Here is a 24,977-nt window from a genome sequence, read left to right as displayed (position 1 = left end):
CTTTATCTACACACACACAGACGCACATTCATGAATCCCTCTGAAGAAATTAATGCATTTCCTGACATTGTAATATTATGCACTTGAGGTCTTTGATGAGCCAGGAAACATCAACATCACTCTCTTCCGAGTCTATAGAATGACTGTATTCAAATAAAACATCTCATCTTTATTCTCATACTTCCTGGCAGGATTGAATCTGGCCCTTTGTTGTGATAATGGACATGAATTTACACCATCATTTCGTGAATAATTATCCTATGGCTCATTTGAGCCATTTATTTGTTGAAATGTGCATTAAATGTGACTTAAAGACCTACAATACATTAACGTGAATAGTTCACCACCGAATATTTTTTTTTTAAAATTAAACATCTTCAAGATGTTTCTTATGACCCTGAATTTTCATTGATTTACCACTGGGTTGCTTGAACCATATGTGTAATGTCCAGGAAAATGGATATTTGGAATACAATAACAATGAATTCAGACAGTCCCAAATACAAACTGCATAATAAAAAGACCACGTTTTAAACACAGTATTTGTTCTCAATGAATTAAGATCCTCTGTCTACACCCTGATAGGTCAAAGAAGAGATGCTCTTTGACGCCCTGACCACACGCAGGACGGTCACAGTGGGCGAGAGGCTGATCGTCCCGTACAAACTGGCTGAGGTGAGCAACGTTTTTTGCATCTAGACCTTTGGCAAACTCAAGAAAGACAAACGTCGAGTGCAGAGGGACATGACGCAAACCGATCCAAACCTAAATGCTCTGTGTGTGCAGCTGCTCCTTAGATCATGTTGACATGCTGTTAAAGCCCACAACTTCTCCTCTGGGTCATAATCATCTGCAGCTTTTCAGGAAACCATCTCTTTTCCCAATATAAAAGCCTTTTTGCGGTTTGTATTGAGCCCATCCTAAAGAGACCATACAAGCAATCTTATTTGTAATTGTTTCCTCTTATTGTGGCTTGAGTGCATTGGACTCTGTCTCACAGAGATCCTTGTGCCTTATCTTCATAATGAAATCCAGAATGACTATATATCTTTCCAGCATCAGGACTGTCATCTTAAAATAATGAATCGATGTGCTGTTTTATTGTTCACGCTCACCGTTTGAGCAACTTATTAAATTCCTTGATCTTCATATGTTCGTAAATAAAGACGTTAAAGGTGAACTGTGCAATTTCAATTGTGAATACTTAGACTTATCCACCTCAATATGCAGAGACGGGTTTTATGCTGCATTCGAGGTGAGAACATACCAGTTTTTAAGTCCCTGTGAACCGGAAGTTGCCAACGTTTTTACTTCCATATTTTGAAGCATTTCCGGGCAAAATGGAATTTATAATGAGAAGAATCGTGCTATCGGCTTTCTCTGCGATTTAATTGGACGTATAAAAACATCCATTGCATTTTGAAATGGAACTGGTAGCAGACTGACGGTTGAAGGGGAGGAGTTAACGGATGCTCCACCCAAGCCGTCTAACATACGTCATATAAGATGGATAGTCATTACAGAATGTATGTGCATTTTTAGATTTTAACTAAAGGTTATGAGGGCACACAAAGTTTTAAAAAGAAACTGACCCACGTTGATCAGCTTTTTACAGTAAACGCTGCAATATTTCATGAAAAAATTGGCATTTTTATTTTGCTGGGACTTTAACGCATATACTGTATCATATAAAACGTTTATATCTTAGTGTTTTTATCTTAGTTAGCTGCATTGTTTTAGTTATTATTATTATGTATTAAAAAACATCTGCAGTTTGATTGATAATGAAATGCGCAAAAAAAATTTAATCTGTTTTTGCAAATGAACTTCACATATCAATACAAGTATATAAAGCATATATCATAGTTTTTACTCCTCCTTCATATATACACTCTTTCGAAAAGTAAAAGTCTACAGCTTTTTTTGTATTTTTTTTACATTTATAGCAATAATGTTTTTTTATATTTTCGTTAATTTAATGCATTACATTTTTAATGCATTTCAGGTAAAGAAATTGACTTGTATTTATGAAATGTAGTGGAATAAAATATGATACTGTATACAGTATGCTTTATAACAGTATAGCAATACTAGATATCAGTAAAGAAACATTATCCCCAAAATAAATTTTTGGTACGGATGAACTTGAGTCAAAATACTAATCAGATCATATTGAAATAATCATCAGATGATCTTATGTTTAATCTCACCTGTGCCCTCTGTTTCTATTCCCTTGTTGGTCTTTTGCAAAAACAGATTCATCCAATAAATAACATCTGCTCAAGTGTCATTGAATAGGCTTTTCTTTCCCAGGGAGTAGATTTGATCATCTTTATCCATTTCAGATACGTAGAAATCAGTCTTCTGTGATTCTGTATGACTATTTTCTTGGCACAAAGTTTGAAAAGCAATGATGGTCATAGTAAGACAGTAGCAGATGTTTGAGAGAGGCTGTAACCGAGGGCAGATAACCTAAATGAGCTGAACACTGCTTTGAAAACAAACATAAGCCTTCCAGGGACATTCTGTGTCATATCAACCCAGAACACCCAAAATATACACATGTGGTTAGCAGTCACATCGCTGATTGCTTGTGTATTAGTAAGAGATTGTTTAACGCTGCTTAATAAAAACCATCTTAGACGTCTCATTCAGCTCATCTGCCAGTAAAATAATATTATTCTTTCTGGTTCAGCTGTAGACTTTGCAGAAGTCTAGAGTGGACTAGACAACGGTCAAAAGTGGCCACGGAATTGCACCTGTCACTCAATGTCCTTAAAGAGATAGATCACCCAAAAATAAAAATTCTGTCATCGTTTGAAAACCTGTGTATGACTCATTGTTCTGTGGAACACAAAATAAGATATTTGGAGAAATGTCTCTTGTGTCCATACAATGGAAGTCAAAGGGGCTCAGTGTTGTTCGGTCCAACATTCTTTGAATTCTTTCAAATGTCTTTAAAATGGTTTCTTAACTCATGACTTGAATATCCAAACCTGTTAAATAGAAAGATGTTGACCACATACTGACGACTTTATTTAACCTGTCATGTCTGTTTTGGTTAAAACAGCTCTCGGTCATAAGCGTTAAACGAAAAGCAGCTGTATTGTGGATTTCTCCGCGCTGATTTTGGTTTTCCCCTCTCTCGCAGGCCGTGACGGTACGGGACTCGATGTCCAAGTCTCTCTACAGTGCCCTGTTTGACTGGATTGTGTTCCGGATCAATCACGCCCTGCTCAACAAAAAAGACTTCGAAGAGTTTGCCAAGGTAAAAGCATTTGGGAGAAATGTTAAACGGTAGCGAGGGCGTTGGCTGACGGTGGAAGTGGTTTTAGTCACATGACAGCAGCATGGAAACGAGTCTTTTCTGTAATTTTTTGATCCGTAAATTATGGATAGAGAGATTATATAATGATTTATATTCAGCCACACTCGGCGAGCTACTGATCTTATGTAAGATGCATTATGATTTCTACTGTTCTGCGTGACTATCTTATGGCGTTGACAGTTTTCACTGTCATGGAAAATCTGATTATCATAGATTTTTTTAAATGAAATGCTGGTTTCCAGGCTTGGGAAAGACATGAAACTACATTTCAAAACGTAAAGGAAATTTGTGCAGTAAAAAGATTTGTTTATAGTTAAAATATGCTTTAAAATATTTTATTGGCTTGTTTTAAAGGAGCTTAAATAAATATATACAGCCATGAAAACGTTTTAATGTAACCAGCATTTCAAGATGAATTGTGGCCATTCTAGTCTGTTGAATTTCAACAAAATCAAACCTCAGGAGTGACATAAATGTCATAGAATTCACAAAGAAATAATTGTTTGACTTCTCTAAATACAAGCAGACATTTGATCGTTGTTCTGAAAAGTGAATATGAACTTGTATTTGAGGTCTATAAAAACAGAGCATATTTCTGATATTTTGACATCATTTTCTAAAAATAAATGCAAATAAAAACAATATTTTTATTTGACATTTGGGAGAAATACTGTTAGACGTTCACAGAATGAATAAAAAAGGGTCAAACACACACCTATCAAAAGGAAAGATTTGATGTACTCATTATGTCTTTATCGTTTCAGATCTTGTCCATTGGGGTCCTTGACATCTTCGGCTTCGAAGACTTCGAGAACAACAGCTTCGAGCAATTCTGCATCAACTTCGCCAACGAGAGACTTCAGCACTATTTCAACCAGCACATTTTTAAACTGGAGCAGGTAATGACCCAGAGATAGCCGTCAACATCTCACCCACACACAGCTCAACATTATAACCCGACAACAGATTTATTATCAGCTATAATGACTCGACCTGTTTTGACGGCACCTAGAAAAAAATTCAATATGTGCCCACGCGGCCTGACTAAATGATTTGACAAATGATTTGTAATCTTTCAACTCCCTTCAAGTGCATGTACGAAGTCATCATTAAATAGAAATTCTGTATTGTTGACACATGTGTTGCGAAGGCTTTCAACAAGATTATTGCTCATAATTATGAAAAGTAGCCTTCAGAACTCATCCCACACCATTACAGAGTTAACAGATATTTTTGAGAAGTAAAGCATATATTTGTACAATTTCATGAATGTTACTGTATATCGTAATGTACATTACAATTAATTTACTCATTTTCTATTTCACCACAGAAATATGAAATAGCCGTAGCATTGCTACAGTATGTCTTATATGGGCTGGGTTACAATGTCCTGTGTGCCGGCTGTGTGATCGTGTGTGGTATGTCACAGTTTCACACAAGATAAACTGTGTAGTGACACAATTGAAAGGATCGCTTCGCCTTAGCGTCAGACAAAAGGGCCGGTTAGAAACGTCTCTGTGTAATACCGTCTATTTTCTCAATGAGGCAATTCTTTTAAGATGACTTAGGAGGCAACCGATCACTTTAATGATGGCCTGTCAGAGCCGTGCCTTTGTGACGCACCCCAAAGTATATGTTTGAACGGAGAGTTCGGAGGTTTTAGGTTTCTAGCGGCTCCGATTTGAGGAAAACTCTCTTGACATATTTGCTTATTCACATACGTGACCGAGAGCATTATGGGAAGTGTTGATTTACGTCCGAGAGCAAATATTAGTCAGCATTCATGGTGTGAATACTCTGTTTGTATTCTTTATTGACAGATACTTATTAAACACTGTAAATCACAGTCAAATTTGTTTCGGTCTCCTTTTACGGATTTATAGTTTCTGAACATTCATGATACACTTTTAGGTTTGTATTAGACGTAAAGCATTTTTATCTTAATAGGAAGTTTAGGAATGATTCATATGAACGTCTGAAGAGCATTATGGCAGAACAGTTTTGCTTGTTTGTTCCTTGATAAAAGTTCAGGAATTCTGCTCCGTCCGCCAAGTTGCACCTTTTAAATTGCTCGAGAGTTGGAACACGCGGATTCAGATGTCGAGAGAGAGTTCACATCCTGAGAGAACAGCCAAGTATGCTTATGTTTAATACAGACCATACCCAGGTTATCCGCATAGGACCCTACTTGCGTGTTGTGTTTTCTTAATAAGAGGCATTGGTTAATCTGTACCAGGAGTTACATTGGATTTTGATGGTTAAGATAAAACAATATTTGTTCAGTAAGTGGAGAAAAGACTAGTGTAGCATTCATACTACAGTGCAAACTGCTTTAGGCAATCCACACTTAAAGATGCTTAATGAAATGGTTTACCCCCAAATATTTTTTTATTCATACATTTGTCATTCAAAACCTGTATGTGACTCTCTTTGGTGGAACATCAGATATTTTGAGAAATGTTTTGACGTTTTGTGTTCATACAATGGAAGTCAATGGGACCAATTGTTTGTCCACAAACGTTCTTTAAAATATCTTCTTTTGTGTTCTGTAAAAGAAAGTCATGCAGGTTTGCAATGACGTGCAGGTGAATAAATGATGATATTAGTATTTTTTTGAGTATTTCCCTCTAGGCTCAAACAAAAATAGCTGGAAACCAAGAGAAAAACTACTGAGTAAGAATATCATTTTTTCCCTGTGGACGCGTCTTTCCACACCCTCAAAACCTACAGTATCTTATCGCATTCCTGTCCGTCAAATGCTCCGTCAGAGTTTCTGTAGTCTCTTGGCGCCGTCAGGCTTGGCCCGGGTGATGGGGAAACAGGACGTCCTGTCTGTTCCTCAGCTACGACTGGCATAGCATACTTACCATTTGATGTCCATAAATACAGCCACGCTGGAGCCAATCACAACATTATACACCACATCCCATCAGTCCATTAACGGCAGATGCTCTTTCTTATTTCAATGTCATTTATGGAGATCTTGTACATGGATTTGATTTCATTTGGAGGGTATTTCAGTTCATTAGTTGTAGCCAAATAAGGAGGGGTGCATGGCGTTTGCTGAAGTTTGTGTGCATTTTTTCTGCGCTGTGAAGTAAGCATTCTTTTGACAATAACTATTGCTCAATCTGAAGGAACTGGGGTTTGCACAGATTTACCCTTTATAAATATTTAACTTTTAACTTGTTTGTGCCTCGGTCACTTATTCATAGAGATTTTTGGGTGTGGGTACTTTTGAGCAATACCCTGGCGACCATAAAGTAAACCTTTGCAACCATATAGCAATGAAGTAAAAGCATTTTGATGTTTATGATGAAAAGAATATTTCACATTTCCAACTTCACTATTAAGATTAAATATATATAATATACAAAATGTTTTTATGTGCGGTTTATTATATTTTCATATGATATTTGTATTATTAATGATTTATTTTGTGTAATATCTTTATAATATAAAATTATAAATGATCTGCGTTGTTTTCCTGTTTCTGTACTTTTGATCATTTTTTGGGAAATTCCTCTGATTTGATGAATCCCTGCTGGGATTAAATGCTTTATTATTCCGCCTACTTTCCCAGTGATCCAAGGAAGCAGTTAGAGGGAAAACTGCTCAAATGTTAAGAATGTCTATCGTATTATTAAACCGCAAAGACCAAAAAGCCACGGCACAGCAAAAGTAGAAAACACTGCAGGGTTGTGTTGTTGTCCGAAATATATTAACATGGAATTATTCATATAATTACAACAGGTTGCGTGCGACAACATTATCAAGACAATGTTTTATTTTCTATTTTTTTATTATTTTATTTTTGTCTCCTGTAGGAGGAGTATCGGTCAGAAGGCATCTCTTGGCATAACATTGATTACATTGATAACACCGGTTGCATTAATCTCATCAGTAAGAAGCCCACAGCACTACTCCACCTATTGGATGAAGAATGCAAGTACGTCAACATTTTTCTATCATACAAATCTATGTTTACAAGAAGGAATAGAAAAGAAAGTAAAGAACAGAACTTCATGAAAGAGAGAGTTTTTACTGAAACCTCTGAATGCATTTACATTTATAACATTTATTCATTTGGCAGACGCTTTTATCCAGATCAGGAACCAGTCTTCACATCATTACAAGTTGTCATGTTATAAGTAGGCTAGATGAAAGTGGAAAGCAAGTTTATACATTAAGCATTAAAGAAATTAAAGGGAAACAATTGCAATGAAATAATACAATGTACTGCATTTTAAAGATATAAAGAAAACTCTAGTATACAAAATATTGTTGCAGTTGACATTATATGATTTATTTCTAATACTTTAAGGGATAGTTCACCCTGAAATGAAAATTCTGTCATTATTGACTCACCTTCGAGTTGTTCAAAATCTGTATAAACTTCTTTGTCCTGATGAACACAGAGAAAGATATTTGGAAGAATGCTTTTAACCAGACAGATTTCGCCCCCCATTGACTCCCATAGTAGGAAAAAGTACAATGGTAGTCAAAAGTGGCCCGGAACTGTTTGCTGTTCTACATTCTTCAAAATGTCTTCTTTTGTGTTTAACAGGGGGAAAAATGGTTAACGTCTTTTTTCCTGCTATGGGAGTCAATGGGGGGCAAAATCTGTCTGGTTATAAGCATTCTTCCAAATATCTTTCTCTGTGTTCAACAGCACACAAACATTTTTACTAGAACTATTTGAAGGTGAGTAAATGATGACAGAAGTTTCATTTTTGGGTGAAGTATCCCTTTAATGGATATATTGGGTTCAGGTCTGAAAGAGGATTGATTCTTTGATAACCGATTTAGAAAACTATAAACTTAGATTGTTTTATAACTTAATACAATAATGAAATAATTTCCATTTGCTTAAAATAGCTTGAAATCTGTCTCCAGATCAGTGTTGTAGCTCAGTCTTTCCTGTGGGTGTGTTGAGATTCTGCTAAAGTTTTGGCAGCAAAAATCATTCGTCTGGAAGCCAGAGGAGCTTTATCATCTGCGCCTTACTTCCAGAAACTCAATCAGACTCTATAGAAGAGCAAACTTTCCTCTCTGTCTTTCTGTATTAAGAGAAACGTGATGAACAAACGAACAAAGACGTTATTTTTGTGGATTGACAAATTAATTGAACACCACAAAACTAGTAATGGCACTAATAAAGTAAATAAATACAGTCAATTTAGATTTCCAGGGACTTTAAACAGGGAAAAACTTACAAATCCAAATGTAATGAATATATTTAGATGAAATTTGCCAAGCATGTTTCAAAATAACATGTTACGTCGTCAATATCTCAACCAAAGGAAGAGCATTGGTAATATGTTTATCGTCTTAAAAATCGGGCAAAATGAATGTATTTTTCTATTTGGTCTTCGACATGCATCTCATACAGAATACCAATTTGATACCTTTGCCAATAAAAAGTGAATCATTTTTAATCATTTTTTTATAATAAGCTATTATTTTCATTCAATTGATGGTTTGTCAAATCTTTGTACTGTCTAGGTTTCATCTGCAAAAAGAATGTGTTGTTTAAATACGTGTTATTGTCTATCAGTCTATGGTCATTGTTCCTCTTTTGTGTTAGTTTTCCACAGGCCACCAATCAAACCCTGCTGGACAAGTTCAAGCGGCAACATGAAGGAAACCGCTATATCGAGTTTCCTGCGGTCATGGAGCCAGCCTTCATCATCAAACACTACGCAGGGAAAGTTAAATATGGAGTGAAGGTCAGAGCTTTGCACATCTCTTATTTCAGTTTCATACTTTTTTTATATCGGTATTACAAAAATGGCATCTTGTTCGTAAATTATTCTAAGACAAACATCACCTAGCAGACTACGCCGATGACTGTGATGATTTTTGAATGCACACGGATATCTGATCTCACCAAACGGAGATGGTTTAAATCACTGTAGTAATCGCCAAGATACCTAAAACAACCTTTTAAAACACGACTTGTGCATTTTGGCTTGTAAGTTTTATTAAATGATAAAGTGTTTGGAAATCTGTATTGGTTTTCCAACTGACGCATGTATAACTTTAATTAAGAAGGCTGTTTTTGCAGATTATCGTGTATGTTTGCTTTTAGCCACAGATGAGACATAGATGGTTGTTTTTGACCTCTAAAAGCATTGAATGTAAACAGGGTGTGTTTATTAAGTCATATGACTGTATATTTATATATCTTGGCACCGTAAATTTGACTGGAGTGAGTAATCGCGTGTGACTGGACACAATGGGTGGACTGGTCCTGTAGGGTCTGACTATCAGTGTTGGGTGTAACTAGTTACTTAGTAATTACTAATTTAATTACTTTTCCCTTGAAAAAGTAAAGTGATAGAATACTCACATTTCTTCTGTAATTAAATGACGGTTACTTCTGATGTGATTGAACTTAATACTGTGTTATATATTCAATAGTGGAAATGACATCAACATTATAAATCTAGCTTTAAAATTAATGCTTTAATGTACCCTTCTTACATGTGTATACTTTGTTCAGTTAATAAGAATAATTTACGTAGCTATTTATTATTCATTAGAATGAATTAAATGAGCTGTTTCATGTCTATCCTTGAATCTAATGAAGGTTGATATAGGACAGTCATCCTCAATAGTTGGACCGCGGTCCGGATCCGGACCTTTGCTTCGTTCCATCCGGACTCCGAGACATAATAATAAACCATTTAAAACTTTTGACTATTTTGGCTGTTCAAATTGAGCCGCGCGTGCGTCTTCACAACAGAGAATCACATCACATAGCACGTCTCCATCCTTTCAACAAAATTGAGCATGTCATGAAAAACAACATTTGTGACCCTTTGAAAACCCAGGCTAAAGTCTCATCATCGAATTGGTTATTAGACAACAAACATCAAAGATTCAATTCAAGCATTCATTTCACTAAGATTTGTGTATTTTTCAGTCAATATTAAAGATATTGTTATATTTTCACAGAATATTCTGTTTGATGATTTTAAGAAGGACATCTGCTGGGTTTTTATAAGCAGGTTCACATTTTGTAATGAAAAACATTTTTAATTGAGAAATTATTTAAAGATAAACACAGAGCCTATACATACATATATCAAAATATAAAATAAATGGCCTGATAAAAGATCATATTTCTTATACAGTATATCCAGCTGGGCTAAATTGATTAAATATTTATTAATCTTCAAAAAACATATTGTCCGGACCTCCGTTGGAAGAAAATTAAGACCGGAGCTCTTGGAACTTTAATTGAATACCCCTGATATAAAGTAATTAGTAATGATTAATGAAATACTTTTTGGAGAAAGTCATTTGTACAGTTAACTAATTACACTATTAAATATGTCATTATTAACTAGTAATTCATTACTTATTCAGAGTAACTTATCCAACACTGCTGACTATAATACAATGAAGGCTTAAAGACACGTTTCACCTTATTTCCTGAAACAGTAGTGTAGCTGTCTTTCTGAAGTGTGTCAATTCATTTTAAATATTAGTTGCGCACACAAAGGCATGTGTGTTGAATTATTGCTCAGCGGGTCAATAAAAACGCAGGTGCATTGCTGTGCACACACCCAACGCTCCATCCCTTGAACAAGTGCCCCTTCTGTTCTTACACTTGTTGGAATAGACTTGTGCACAAACGTTTCAAAAAGGAAACATTTATGCTTTGAAGATGAAAGCTTGAATGTTCTTACACATACTGTATATATACAGTATATAATTGCATCTTATCTTAAATTGTTTTGGCAAAGTTATAGCATTATGTTGTCACTCGCTAAAAACAGTTGTACACGGATCATAACCAATATTTTTATAGATATTCAAAATTATTTTCAGTTAGACAGAATTCACTATTTCTAAATATGTGTTTAGGTTTCATTCTGTGAGCTGCTAACAATATTTCTCCCAAATTTTAAATGAAAATATTGTTTATTTTTGCATTTATTTGCAATAAAATGAAAACTGGAGAAACAGGTCAAAATAGCAGAAAAGATTTAAAATGGTCTCCACGGCTGTATATTAAGCTTAAAGAAAACGGAAAAGTGAAGAATTGTCACGTTTATGTCCTGACAAGGAACATCACCTGTTTTGTTGATGTTGTCGGATGACACGGTACAGTAAGTTGACTGTCTGTGTAACCTGCTCTGTTTCAGGACTTCAGAGAGAAGAATACAGACCACATGAGGCCGGACATCGTCGCTCTGCTCAAAAGCAGTAAAAACGCCTTCATCTGTGGCCTGATCGGCATCGACCCGGCAGCAACCTTCCGCTGGGCGGTGCTCAGAGCTTATTTCAGAGGTGTGGTGGCCTTCAGGGATGCTGGGAAGAGACATGTGGAGAAACGAAGCGGTGAGTCGGATTAAACCGTTGAATGCCTGATGTCTCTTTGTATATTTTAAAGACAACTTTCTTTGATGTGATCCAATTTTCATTTAAACGGGAAATTTGTGAGGGGTATAATAAGTGGCTCCTCCAACTTAAAAAATGGCCAATAGCGTTTAGCAAACAACATAGTGTGGAATCTGACCAGGAGCTGATGTGCTGAATGATGTCATTATTGATTTCTTTAAGTGGGTAAGAGAGACTGAAATATTTAAATGCTTATTTTCCAAATGTGAATTTTGTTAGTGTTTTGTCTGCTGTGTACAAGCGTTTATCGTGACATTTATATTCAAACAGTGGAAGTGATGTTTGGTGAATCACACCGATGTTGCCCAGCTCCTTTTGCTCAAAGCCTTCTGGGATACTCTTTTCAGCTTCTTTAAATGCTTCTGTAGTGCTTTAATGTCTCAGGCCTGCTTGAAACTCTGTCCTGATTATACTAGATCTGACGCTTCTTGAGGTTTATGTTCACACCACAGTTGAATGTGGCCACGATTAGGTTTTGGAAATAGCAATGTTAACAACGAGAAATTTTGACATTGTAATCCGGAATTGTTCGTTTTTGTAAAAATTAGTTGCGTATTTGATTTTTTGCAGTGTAAGGTTAATGCGAGCAGTCAGATTTAACTTGGACACATACAATTGCAATATAATATGACTATATTTGCCATATTGCCTTCGGTATAAAATCATTATTTAAGAATGTGACTTACATGAAGTTGTATAAAGCATGAGAAAAATATACTTGTTTAAAATTCTTATTAAAAACATGTTTTGTGCATTAGAGTAGTTAAAATGCTTATGCACATATTTTAGATCTCATATAAAAAAATTTGTTGTGATAACTAATATTAACTTGTTTAATTTGTTGATAATAAACTTGTCAGGGATGTTTTACACATTCAGATAACAAAACGTTTTCTTTTTGAATCATGTGTGTGATGAGGGCCATATTTTAAACGTCATTTGAACAACCTCAAAACAAAAATCTGATTTAAACACTGATCTATATAAATTACTCGATTGCGCCTAGAGCGCTTAACCAACGGCAGGAGGTGAAGCCACCGGAAGCAATCGCGCCGCCATCTTGGAAGGCCCAACTGACAGAGAGCACCATCGACATGATCAAAACGACGATCTAAAATAACCTGTTTTCTGCTTATTGCACGCAATACGTTTTTGTTCACACGTGTGCTTAAATTAATTGTTACTTGAATGTTTTTTCCAAAGTTTATGTTTATTTTGGGCAGAATAGCGACGTAAAGAAATCAATGTGTAGAAGGTCAGTGTGTATGGCACACTGTTGTAATGGCACATGCGTAAATGTTTAGAAGTGAAGCTTCTACATGACTACAAGAACATATACAGCCTGTATTTAGATTTCAGAATAAGCACATTTGTCACATGTAGGCTGCTGATCTGAAATGAACGCTATTGTAATGAAAATAAACAAAACTCAATCTATATCTAATAAGACGGAAAAGTTCCCGACTTTAAATAATTAACCATTTACTGAAGACAATAAGACAATGTGCTGTGAGATTTAAGATATAAAAACGGGGACTGGTAAATTGCTGTTTTATCATTAATATTTGATAAATCCTTTATATTGAAACTTGAGAGATTTGCGATACGTTATTTGCTGAAAGGTGCCTCCACATGAGATTGTTTCAGGTGACATCATTCTTTCTAAACACGTGTTAAGGGAGTGTTGGATACCGGCAAGATGGCGGTCAGACACTCACTCGTCGATTAAGTTTGCAATCGTGCTGATAATCGAACGTCTTGCTGTACGAGATTGCTCTTGTAGACTGCACATCTTATTTCTCTCTGTTTAATCTGTCATTTCTCTCTCTCTGTCTCGTGTGTGGTTTGTTTTTGGCTTCTTAAGGGCATGATGCTGCTGCTCCGGTTGTGAAAAGTGTGGATAGCTTTAGTTTTCTGCATCACCCTGTGCATCAGAGAAGCTTAGAGATCCTGCAGAGGTGCAAAGAGGAGAAATACAGTAAGGCTGCTTTTCCTTTATCTCATCTCCTCGTGTCATGCACCCGGAGCCAAGACATGAGGCACAGCGGGCACAGCACATTCTATTCACACACACGCACACACATTTATACAGAATAATCAATTGGATTCAGATTGGAAGTTGGCAGTTCTGACCCTTATGTCTTTGCCCATCCGTCTTGCACCTGTTTCGCTTGCCTGCATGATGTCAGAGGGTGTTTGTCTCTCACTAACAACCCCGTCTGTGGGTTCAGCCCACCATGCATGCTTCTCCGACAGCCCTCCACTCTCCCCTCAATGGAGTCTTCATTCTGAGCCCTCACACCCTTGCATGACACCTCCGGCCCAGGGTGAAAACTCATTTCTCTTTCCTTTTGAGGACGGCGGGCTCACAATTGATCTTCTTCATGAAGGTAGCTTAGATGATAGACTGTATACAATACACAAAACACACTACAAACCAAGAAGATTTTTCCTTGTAAAAACAATGATTCATTTAGGCAATAGCTCATTTTAATCTTGATAATAGACACATTGTCAATGTAATAAAGGGATTCGGTGATCACGGGATGAATTCCATCATGGTGGTTATATTTAGATCTGAATAATACAGAGGCAGAATTAAGAGACCATTACAAATGTGCATTTTATCAGCATTTATAGATGTATTGTGGTCATTCCATTCCTGTGTCTAAAATCATTTTTCGATTTTCCTAAAAGCATTTAGAAATATTACTAATGTTTTGCTTAATATTGCTTGTTTTCTTTGCATTATTTGAGGTCTGAAAAAGACAGAGCATCTTTTCTGCTTTTCTCAAGCTTTCATTTTCTGCAAATAGAAATAATATTTTTATTCGAAATTTGGAAGAAATATCGTTAGTAGTTCAAAGACTGAAACAAAATGATCAATTTACCTAAACTATTTTCTTTAAATCATTTTTTTAATGGTTTCCAAATTTTTTCTGTGGCTGTATTTTTGTTAGAGATATTAGTATAGTTGCTGTAAAAAGCTTGAAAGCTTGATTTCATTCAATCCGAGGAACTATGATTTTAACCAAACAGCCATCGTTGCAAAATGTTTAGTGCAAGTTAAAATCCAAAAATTTCAGCAGTCTGCTTTTCCATAATAGTACAAATAATAATTAAATTGTTTGTAAATTACTTTTCACGATTTTGCATTGTTCTATAGCCCCTTTACAGAACATTTGAGCTCAAACAGCATCTATGTAAATAAAATGTTAAATATACAGTATATGTAATCATTATTATTTATAGATGTCAATAACAATAAAAATATTAAATGCAATTGTTTTTCTGTAGGACTTTTAACTGTTAATATAAAAAGCTATATAAGAAGAATAAATAAACAAAATATACACATTTTAATCAACATGAGTTATGTGCATCAATAACAATACAAATATTTTATTCAGTTGTATTTCTATAGCACTTTTCACATTTTTGCATTGTTACGGTAAATACATGGTATATAGTATAAAGTACAAAATAGTAAAAGATCAATATTTATCAGTGTAACACAAACTCATGGTCTACATGGAATTTTACAGAAATATAAAAAATGTAGCTTGAGTTCTAATTCATTGACAGGGTTTAATTTTGTTTGTTGGTGTGTTACTGTATGTGTATGTGCGTGTGTGATTAAAATTTAACTGATTCACAAAAGCATGTATCAAGTGATTCACCTCTAATCGAATTCACATTTCATTTTTCCCAACCGCGAGAATGAATCACATCCTGTTAATGTTGATCCGCAGGACTGTCATACTGAGATCAGGTCATCTCACAGTCCGATGCACATGACTTCTGATGTGTTTCAGGTGTGAACAGAAACCGGTATCGTGTGCCACTGTCTGATCTTCAAGGCATCAACGCGCTAAATCAACGGTAAGAGCATCTCAAATTGACACATAACTGTACAATACAAACGTACAGTTAAACGCAGAATATTGTCTACACAGTGTGGTTTACTCGGATAAAATGACCTTTCAAGGAAACTGCAAGTACAATACAGAGAGTTCAAGGGAGGAAAGAAAGAACTCCTTTGAGTTGGAATTGAGTTTTTATTCTTTCTGTTGGCATCTCTGAGGATATTTTTCATTTGTTTCTGAAATGCTTTCAGTAGTTTTACACTGTGCAGGGAATGAAGCGTGCATGCTGAACCCCCGGTGACTCTTCACAGGGCTTGTTAAGTTGTCCGTGTGGGTGTAGATTTGGCGCGTCAACTGCACATTTACCCCGCGGACGGCCCACTGCCTTCCCGGCTTCATGCTTTCTTAATGACCAAATGGCACAGAGATTAGCCCCGATATCCAGAACAAGTGGCAGAGGCTGAACTCACAACGGCTCTATTGTTGGACCGTATAGTCTGTCTAATGTGTTTTGCAACTCCACACACTTTTTGGGTTAGTAAGAGATCTCTGAACGCAGGGAAACAGCAGCTGCTTCCTGTGTGATGTCACAGTGGAGATATTTGCTCATGTGGAGGACGGGCCCGAGGCCGATGGGTAATTGTTCTCTGCGGGGTTCACGTGCACATGCTTCATTGACCCTCTCGCATAGAAAACCGTCGGCCTCAGCTGGAGGTCTTTCCTCACTGTGTAGCCTCTTGTTTGGGGGACAAAAGGTTGCGTGTTTGCTCGGCAGTCTCGGTTGGGGAATAAATTGGTCATGGGTGACAAATACGAGTGGCGTTTGTAAATGTAGAGATCTTGAAGATTTTCGAAGAATCCACACTGAGAACTTGTACCAAGGTTATTGTGGCACATTTTGCCTTTTTATCTTGTTACCAAAATGAAGGACTGGAAAATAAGACAAAAGAACAAAGAAATTCCTTTCTTCACATTTTTATTTTTTTGGTGTAGGTGTAGTGTTGGTTACTTTTCACTAGTAAATGAAGGCCAAAAGCTGCAGCGCCTCTTTGTCGTATAATGAAAAATAAGCTTGATTTAACTAGAGGAGCCATAGTTGTTTGGTTTTATTTGAAGAAAAACCGTTGTTACCACAAATTGACTGTGTTTTAGCAACAATAATATTATATTTTTGTTAAAGCTATGGAATACAAATTTTAATCATTCTGAAAGAAAAAACATTGTTATGGCTTTTTTAATGTAATAAAGCCAATACTACTACACTTTTTCTGTTATAAAACCATGGTTGTCACACTTCCTATTGTGGTAGCTACACTTTTGGTACTTTTACTATGGTAAAATTGTGGTTACAAGTCTTTTCCTATATTAAAACTGTGGTTGCTACACCTTTACCTCAGTAAAACCATGGTCTCTACACTTTTATTATAATAAAACCAAAGTTACTGCTCTGTTAATATAGAAACGTGGCTACTACTCTTTTACTATATTACTGTAGTAAAGCCTTGTTAACTACACTTTTACCATGCTAAAACCATGACTACTATTCTTTTACTATGTTTAAACCTTGGCGAATACTCTTTTACTAGTTAAACCACTAATACTATTATTATTATACCATAGTAAAACCTTGATCACAACTCTTTTACAATAGTAAAACCGTGGTTACTACACTTTACTAGTTAAACCAATAAAGCTATTATTTTACCATAGGTAAAACCTTGGTCACTACACATTTACCGTAGTAAAACTGTGGATACTTCTATGTACTTTTACCATAGTCAAACTGTGGTTACTCAACTTTTACCGTAGTAAAACTTTGGTTACTCAACTTTTACCGTAGTAAAACTGTGTTTACTAAACATTTCCCATAGTTAAACTATCGACATTCAACTATTATCGTAGTAAAACTTTGGTTACTAAACTTTCACCATGGTTAAACTGTGGTTACTCAACTTTTACCGTAGTAAAACTTTGGTTACTCAACTTTTACCGTAGTAAAACTGTGTTTACTAAACTTTTCCCATAGTTAAACTGTCGACATTCAACTTTTATCGTAGTAAAACTTTGGTTACTCAACTTTTACCGTAGTAAAACTGTGTTTACTAAACATTTCCCATAGTTAAACTATCGACATTCAACTTTATCGTAGTAAAACTTTGGTTACTAAACTTTCACCATGGTTAAACTGTGGTTACTCAACTTTTACCGTAGTAAAATTGTGGTTACTAAACTTTTAAGGTTGTAAAACTGTGGTTACTTTTACTGTACTTTTACCGTGGTAAAACTGTGGTTACTCAACTTTTACCATGGTTAAACTGTGTACATGGTTACTAAACTTTTAACGTATTAAAACTGTGGTTACTAAACTTTTAAGGTAGTAAAACTGTGGTTACTTTTACTGTACTTTTACTGTGGTAAAACTGTGGTTACTACACGCTTTTTGGTATAGTTGAAACAGAGTTTTCCTAATGTGTTTCAGGTGCTTCATGTGAGTGTTTTTATTTACAGTCCCTGTTGTCAGCATCATGACGTTTGCCAGAAGATTAAATGACCTCATGTTAGCGAACCGTCTGTTATGATGATAAATGCAGCGTGGGCTGAGTTTTATTCTCGCAGATGTTGGATCTGACTGCTTTCACATCATGACGTGTTCCTCCGTGTCCATTTCAATCTTCGGCTGAACAGTTAGATAAACTCCAACACGAGGCCATAAAAGAAGTGAGGCCGACATTTATGGAGCCCAGTTTTTAAACCAAAGCAGCTATGTAACAGTGACAGTAAAATAATAAAGTTTCATTTCAGAAAGAAAATGTGTCCAGTAAAACGTATTAGCTCGGCTTTTAAAGCCGAGAAAGTTGCTTTGGTTTCAAAGGAGAAGATTTAGAACTGTTGGCATGCCAAAGGTTGTAAATGATATTCTCTTTTCCTGCCGCTGTAATAATCATATAACACAATGTCAAATGCAAATCTAGTAGAGATCAAAAGAACTGCTTTCAACATCACACTGTGCTAATAATGTGACCAGAATGTAATATTTATGGTCAATATATTAAATATGTAATCCTGTATATTTAAGAGAGGATGACTTCGGCTCTCCACTTCTCCTGAACACCTCAGAACAAATTTATCGCTTTCCACTTGTTATACTTTTTAAAGGGATGCTGTAGCCAATAAAGAATCATACGCACCCGTATAAGCAATGCGAAGGTCATGGTTTTGGGTCAAAGATCACACGTTTTTACAATGTTATAATGAGTCACTTTTGGTAAATGCGTGAAGGTAAAATGCTGGTGTGTCTCCTTCAGGGAGGGCTGGAACGGGCGTCCCGGGAGACAAAACCGTCTGTCGTCTGCTGGATCTCTGAGTGAAGAGGATGGGATCTTTGTCAACTCAACCAGCAGTAAACTCCTGGAGCGAGCTCACGGCATCCTGATGTGAGAATCCGATATTAAATTGAGTGTCATCACTAATAAGAGGCTCCTGGAAGCATCTAACCACTGTTATTGATGTTTTCTAGGAGAAATAAAAACTACAAGATGAAGCCCAGTTTACCTAAGGTAAGAATCCTGTAACGTATCAACATAGTACGAAAAAAATGAAATCCGTTGATCAACTGCCAGACCTCACACATGTCACCTGTTGTGGTTTTGTGCAGCATTTACTGGATGTCAAATCTCTAAAGTATCTGAGTAATCTGACGCTACACGATCGCATCACGAAATCTCTTATGCACCTCCACAAGAAGAAGAAACCGCCAAGTATTAGTGCTCAATTCCAGGTCAGTCTTTCTCTCACTCTCCCATTCTGTCTCTGTTTTGTTTTTTTGTTACTTTCAATCGCTGTCGCTCACTCTCTTGGGGCGGGTTTAGTAGTTCGTAAAAAATATTTTCTTCCGAACATTTTTGCAAGAATAAAGTGACCAACGCTTTGAAATTGATAACACTCGACTGCTCGTGAGGTAACTATATACAGTATTCATCTATTCAATAACATGTAATATAGTAATAACATGTGATGTGTTCAACTGCATTAATGATCAAATGTTAGCTAAAATATTAGCAAGCGTAATTTGTGTTTTATGATGCCATATTTGTGACCCTCTTCGTTTCGAGTCGCTAAGCACTCTGTATTTAATAATGAAATCTAAAGTAGGGGAGCTAGAGCTTTTCATCACTATAACAATATAAAAATTCCTCGATGGAACGTAAACGTCAAAATAAGGATTCTGGCTCAATACAATACACATCACATGTGAAACAACCGAATACATGTATAAAATGTCTTAAGGGGACAGTTCACCCAAAAATGAAAATTCTGTCATCATTGACTCACCTTCGAGTTGTTCTAAACATGTATAAATGTCTTTGTTCTGATGAACACAGAGAAAGATATTTGGACGAATGCTTGTAACCAAACAGTTCTTGGTCACCAAGCACTGTTGGCTTACAAGGATTCGTCCAAATATCTTTCTCTGAGTTCAACCAAACAAAGAAATGTATACAGAGTTGGAACATCTAGAGAGCGAGTAATTCATATTTGGGTGAACTATACCTTTCACTTTTAACATTTCAAGTCGTCATGAAATTAAAAATTGTTCTTATTGTTTTACATAGTGGTGAAGTATTTATTATAAATAATTTATTATTTATCATTCTTTAAAAAAAATGCATTTGCACTTGAAATCTTTTATCAAAAACGTTAACCTTTAGGCTGCAATGACTGACAGATTGCAAACTGCTGTTCAAAATTTTCACCTTTTAACCATCCAATCACTTGTCGGTGGATGAAATCAAGTCCCGCCCCTAATTTCGCATTTCAGACATTTCACTCGGGTTTACTTCACGATATGGAAAAAGTAATATATATATATAAATATTTTTCTAGGAACATCGTCGCCGCATCGAGATGGAAATACAGTAGTTCAACTTTTCAGAGTGTGCACAGTTTCAAAGCGAAAGCTGCGCGATTCGTGTTTTCTGCGCGGGTTTAGACGCGAAAAGTGAATCGCCACTTAGGATGTTATTTGTCGGAAATACATAAAATTCCTAACTTTTTTCTTAAATTCGCATTTCCTACTCTCTTTCACTTTCCCAGTCATGCTTTCTTTCTCTTTCACTCGGTCTCTCTCTGTCTGTTTTAGGGAGTGTTTTAAATCATGTAGCTGTGCATTAATCTCTTCCTTTTTACAACTCAGATTTATTAGCACCAAGAATGGGCAAGAAATTTGCGACATTTCATTTTCTTCAACTGTCTTTTAGTTTTAGTTTTTCTTAAGCAACTCTTTAAAATCTCGTAAAAGATATCATACAGCAGTTTATTTTTGTTTTCGCCCAAACATGTGCTCTTTAGTTGAACATCTTCCACAGAATGTATGAACATAACCGTCCGTGTAATTTTATTTATTAAATGATGTCATATTTCTCTTAGGTTCTACACACACGTGGCATAATTTTTAGTTTTCTGACATCTCTCACTGTAGGATAAGAGTTAGGTTTTCCTGTAGTGTGTCAAATTGAGACTGAGAGCGGTAAACACGCAGTCGGTCTGCAATCTCTGGCCCGTCTGGCAGAAAGCCTGCACAAATGTGTGGATGACCTCACTTCCCACATCCTGTTCTGGGCTGTGCTCACTTCGGGAGGCAAGAGTGAATTCCTGACCACCAAAATAGTTGCTTTCCCTTTTTTCCTGTCTAGAGAGACACGGACATGGAAACACAAACTCACGAACCCTGTAAAGAACATGCTTGACTCGTATTACATCCCAAAACCAAAAGAAAACAATTATATCGCAATGTAATTTACCGTAATGTACGTACACAATTATTTTTGTTTTTAACATCTTGTATTTTTAATTTATAATTAAATTTTAATATACGTTTTATTTTGGTATAAATAAAAAACAAATATGTGAAAGATACTTAAGTGGTACATTTTACATCTTAAATACAACATTGCTTATCATTATATTTTGACTCGACTTAATTATCTGGACTGTTTTTAGATGTCCAGACAGATAAAATAATGCAGACAAAGCCTGAGTTCACGTTGTGCATAGTAAACATAATTTCGTTTTTAAAAAAATGTTCTGGGATCAAGAATTATTCAGATTTAAAATAGGAGACAAAAATAGATTGGTGACGATGTTTTTATTATTATCAGTTTCTCATGCGTGTTGTTTTTATTCCTCTCAGGCTTCTCTCAATAAGCTAATGGAGACGCTCAGTCAATCTGAGCCGTATTTTGTCAAGTGCATACGATCAAATGCAGAGAAGGTGTGTTTCAATTTTAATGTGTAATCGTATCTGGTTTATACATCATCTAAATCATCAAATCACTTTTAACTGTGATGTGTATGTTTGATTCTGTTCAGCTCCCTCTGCGGTTTAATGATGGTCTGGTTCTAAGGCAGCTTCGATACACGGGCATGCTGGAAACTGTGCGTATCCGACAATCTGGCTACAGTATCAAGTACACTTTTCAGGTGAGAAGCACATGCGTGTGCAGTTATGTTACAGCTTTTATCTAATATTGCCTAAAATCACTGCTTTGAAAGAAACAATACTTATGTGAAGTCAGCAGAATTACACAGATTTTAAGTTGATTTAAAGGTGTTGTCAATGATATTGTGCACGGTTGATATTCATAGCGTCAGGCAGAATTGAAAACATTGTGCAAATATTCACTGGCCCAATATTTTTTATTTTATTTTGTTGCATGACTTATTATACATTTCATTTAATAAATATAAAATATATTAGTATAAAATATGTAAATATTTATAAAATATTAGTATAAAATGTATTGTTTATATTATATTATTTATTTATTTATATTTTATTATATAAATATAGAAGTCGACTTGAAACAGTGTTTTCTTCCAAATTCTGACATTCTTTATATCTGAATGTAACGGCATGAGAAATGCTTCATGCAAAGTAGAGATTCTGATAAGTTTCTAATTTTGATTAAAGATTATTATGATGGCACATGGATTTTAAATAAATCGTGGGAAACAATGTATTATTTTTCAGCTTGATTCTTCTTTTGTGAACAATGGTATGGAAAAATATGGACACGCCCAGCTGTTGGTTTAAATAACCTAGAAAATGTTCATATTTGACTCAATCGTGGGTTTGGAACAAGTGTAGAAATATGAAGGTGTGGCATGTTCGGTTTCCTTTTTTCTTGGCGGACTGTATTCCTGGAATCTCAAAGCTGAAATCATGATTTCCAGTTGTCTAAGCATCATCAGGTTGTTTTGATCATATGTGCTTTGTACCAAATGTTCAGGTCGTAAATAATGGCATAATGCTGTGTTATTTTATGGCGTAAAGAAAGAAATATTTATACTATTTGTATATGGCAAGAATATCATAGAGAGGCCACTTTGACCACCCGAAGCACCCTAGCAACTGCATAGCTAGTTAAACGAACCCCTCGAAAAAAAAATCTCAGCATTGTATTTTCCAGTAATTCCTGTGTGAAATGAAGTGGGTGTAGCTGTTATTGGTGGATGTCTGGGCGCTGTGTCCCGCATACACGCACTGCTTGACTTCACAGAGGCTCTCTGTAGTCCGTAATGAAATTTGCCAGGAATAATTGCATACACAACAGCATCTACCTCTCAAGACCGTCCACCCCCGGCATACTTGGCTCTTCAATAAGACCCCCAGATAAAGACATACCTTCACAGTGATGCTCATGTCCTGATATCTGCCCACACCTTAATGAGAAATGTCACTTCCAGGTCACGCACAGAATGTGTAGGGTTATTGTGTGCCTGCCGTCGACAGTAGCCGCTCATTGTGATCTTACGTCTTCGTCTAACATCCCTCAGGACTTTGTTCGACACTTTCACGTGCTGTTACCAGAAGGTACCTGTGCCAACCAAGAAGCTATCAGACGCTACCTGTGCCAGGTGGATCTCGCACCCGAAGGGTCCCAAGTGGGCCGTACCATGGTACGATCAACTTCATGGGATTTAATTACGTTCCCCCTTTCTAATACCTTTAGGATGACACGCAGTGTCCTTTTATGGTTCTCTTTGTTAAAAATGTGCCGCATGCATGTGACATCTCCCTCCGCGTGTGCCAGGTGTTTCTCCGTGAAGTGGAGCGCCAGCGGCTACAAGATCTACTCCATCAGGAGGTTCTGCGCAGGATTGTTCATCTCCAGCGGCGTTTCAGGGCTCTGCTAGAAAGAAGGAACTTTCTGAGAATGAGACGGGCTGCATGCCACATACAGGTGTGTGCGAGATCTGTCTTTACTGTTTTACCTGATGTGATCGTTGTCAGTTTTGTTTGGTGGGTTTTGTTGGCTAGTTTAGGTACAAAAAGCTGGACGGCAAAAAACTTACCATACCAATTTTCTGCTACAGTATATAAATATAGTGACTACGGTTAATAGAACTGTAAAACTGCATTAAATAATATGCAGGGTTACCATGTCCACAGAAAACCAGGAAATAAGTAATATGACAGAATGAAGTGTTCAGATGCAAAACCCTCTAAATCAGGGGAATTTTCGCTTAAACAAGCATTTCTTATCAGGCTCTTTCAGCAATTCCAGTTGTCAGAGTATTGGATCTGAATTCTTCATATGTTTTTGTATCATTTAGTATAAGAGAATAATTTTGAAATGATTTATTATTTGTCGTGTGAAATTCTGTATTTCTGTATTTAAATTATTCTTGAATTTAAGGACTTCAAATAATGCATTTTTACATCACAAATAGTCTTGTGATCTCATGTTTTTGGTTATTAAAGTCATCTTTTTTAGTATACACACCACATTTTTATACATAGACTATATTGAGCATTATTAATATATTATATTATATCATAAAATAACTATATATATATATATAAATAGGATAAATATTCATTATTATATGAAATATTACTAAAAAATATTAAGTCTTTTAATATTTTGTTTATCGCTGCTGTTCTTATGAAACCTTGTATCGTAATTGTTGCCATTAATCCTATTATGAGTCACCGTTTATGTTTGTTACTGGGTTTTGCAAATATCTAGGCAATAAAAAGTGCTTGTTAACTTTGACAACATTGTTTTTTATCATATAAAAAGTAGAGTGCTTTTTTCCAATTCCTGAGAAAAAGGCAAAACTGGACATCTGAGGTTTCGAAAGCACAGCGACAATGTTAACTCCATTAATATTTGATGTTAATCTTGAATATTATGTTAATGTAATTAAATAATTAATAGCATGTACAAGACTGCCGAAGAACGTAGTATCACTTGATAAAAGGTTTCATGATCCTAAAAATCTTTTAATCATAAGGTGTATGAATCAATGAAAATGTAATCGTGCCAACATATTAACTTCAGTAAACAAACTTTTTATTAATTGTT

The 24,977-nt window shown here is 35.9% G+C and overlaps 1 protein-coding gene across 8 annotated transcripts in view; it reads left to right on the top strand.

Annotated features, from left to right (window-relative positions):
• Positions 1 to 24,977, top strand: part of myo9aa (myosin IXAa) — a 98,035-nt gene that overhangs the window by 54,511 nt on the left and 18,547 nt on the right. For 4 of the 8 annotated variants that reach the window (XM_056759499.1, XM_056759425.1, XM_056759278.1 and 1 more), the window contains 16 exons: positions 586 to 675; positions 3,152 to 3,268; positions 4,093 to 4,227; positions 7,156 to 7,277; positions 8,916 to 9,057; positions 11,485 to 11,680; positions 13,605 to 13,718; positions 13,972 to 14,130; positions 15,556 to 15,622; positions 18,912 to 19,040; positions 19,124 to 19,163; positions 19,262 to 19,384; positions 21,797 to 21,877; positions 21,976 to 22,086; positions 23,443 to 23,565; positions 23,700 to 23,849. In XM_056759499.1, the coding sequence (XP_056615477.1) occupies positions 586 to 675; positions 3,152 to 3,268; positions 4,093 to 4,227; positions 7,156 to 7,277; positions 8,916 to 9,057; positions 11,485 to 11,680; positions 13,605 to 13,718; positions 13,972 to 14,130; positions 15,556 to 15,622; positions 18,912 to 19,040; positions 19,124 to 19,163; positions 19,262 to 19,384; positions 21,797 to 21,877; positions 21,976 to 22,086; positions 23,443 to 23,565; positions 23,700 to 23,849 (1,899 nt within the window). The remainder of the gene's footprint in view (positions 1 to 585; positions 676 to 3,151; positions 3,269 to 4,092; positions 4,228 to 7,155; positions 7,278 to 8,915; positions 9,058 to 11,484; positions 11,681 to 13,604; positions 13,719 to 13,971; positions 14,131 to 15,555; positions 15,623 to 18,911; positions 19,041 to 19,123; positions 19,164 to 19,261; positions 19,385 to 21,796; positions 21,878 to 21,975; positions 22,087 to 23,442; positions 23,566 to 23,699; positions 23,850 to 24,977) is intronic. The other 4 variants (XM_056759752.1, XM_056759623.1, XM_056759562.1 and 1 more) reach the window with 2 other exon arrangements.

This window comes from Triplophysa dalaica, chromosome 1 (genome assembly GCF_015846415.1).
Source record: "Triplophysa dalaica isolate WHDGS20190420 chromosome 1, ASM1584641v1, whole genome shotgun sequence".
In the NCBI taxonomy this organism is placed as follows: Eukaryota; Metazoa; Chordata; class Actinopteri; order Cypriniformes; family Nemacheilidae; genus Triplophysa; species Triplophysa dalaica.
Note: the sequence above shows the minus strand (reverse complement) of the source record. Positions and strands in the feature narration are given on the sequence as shown.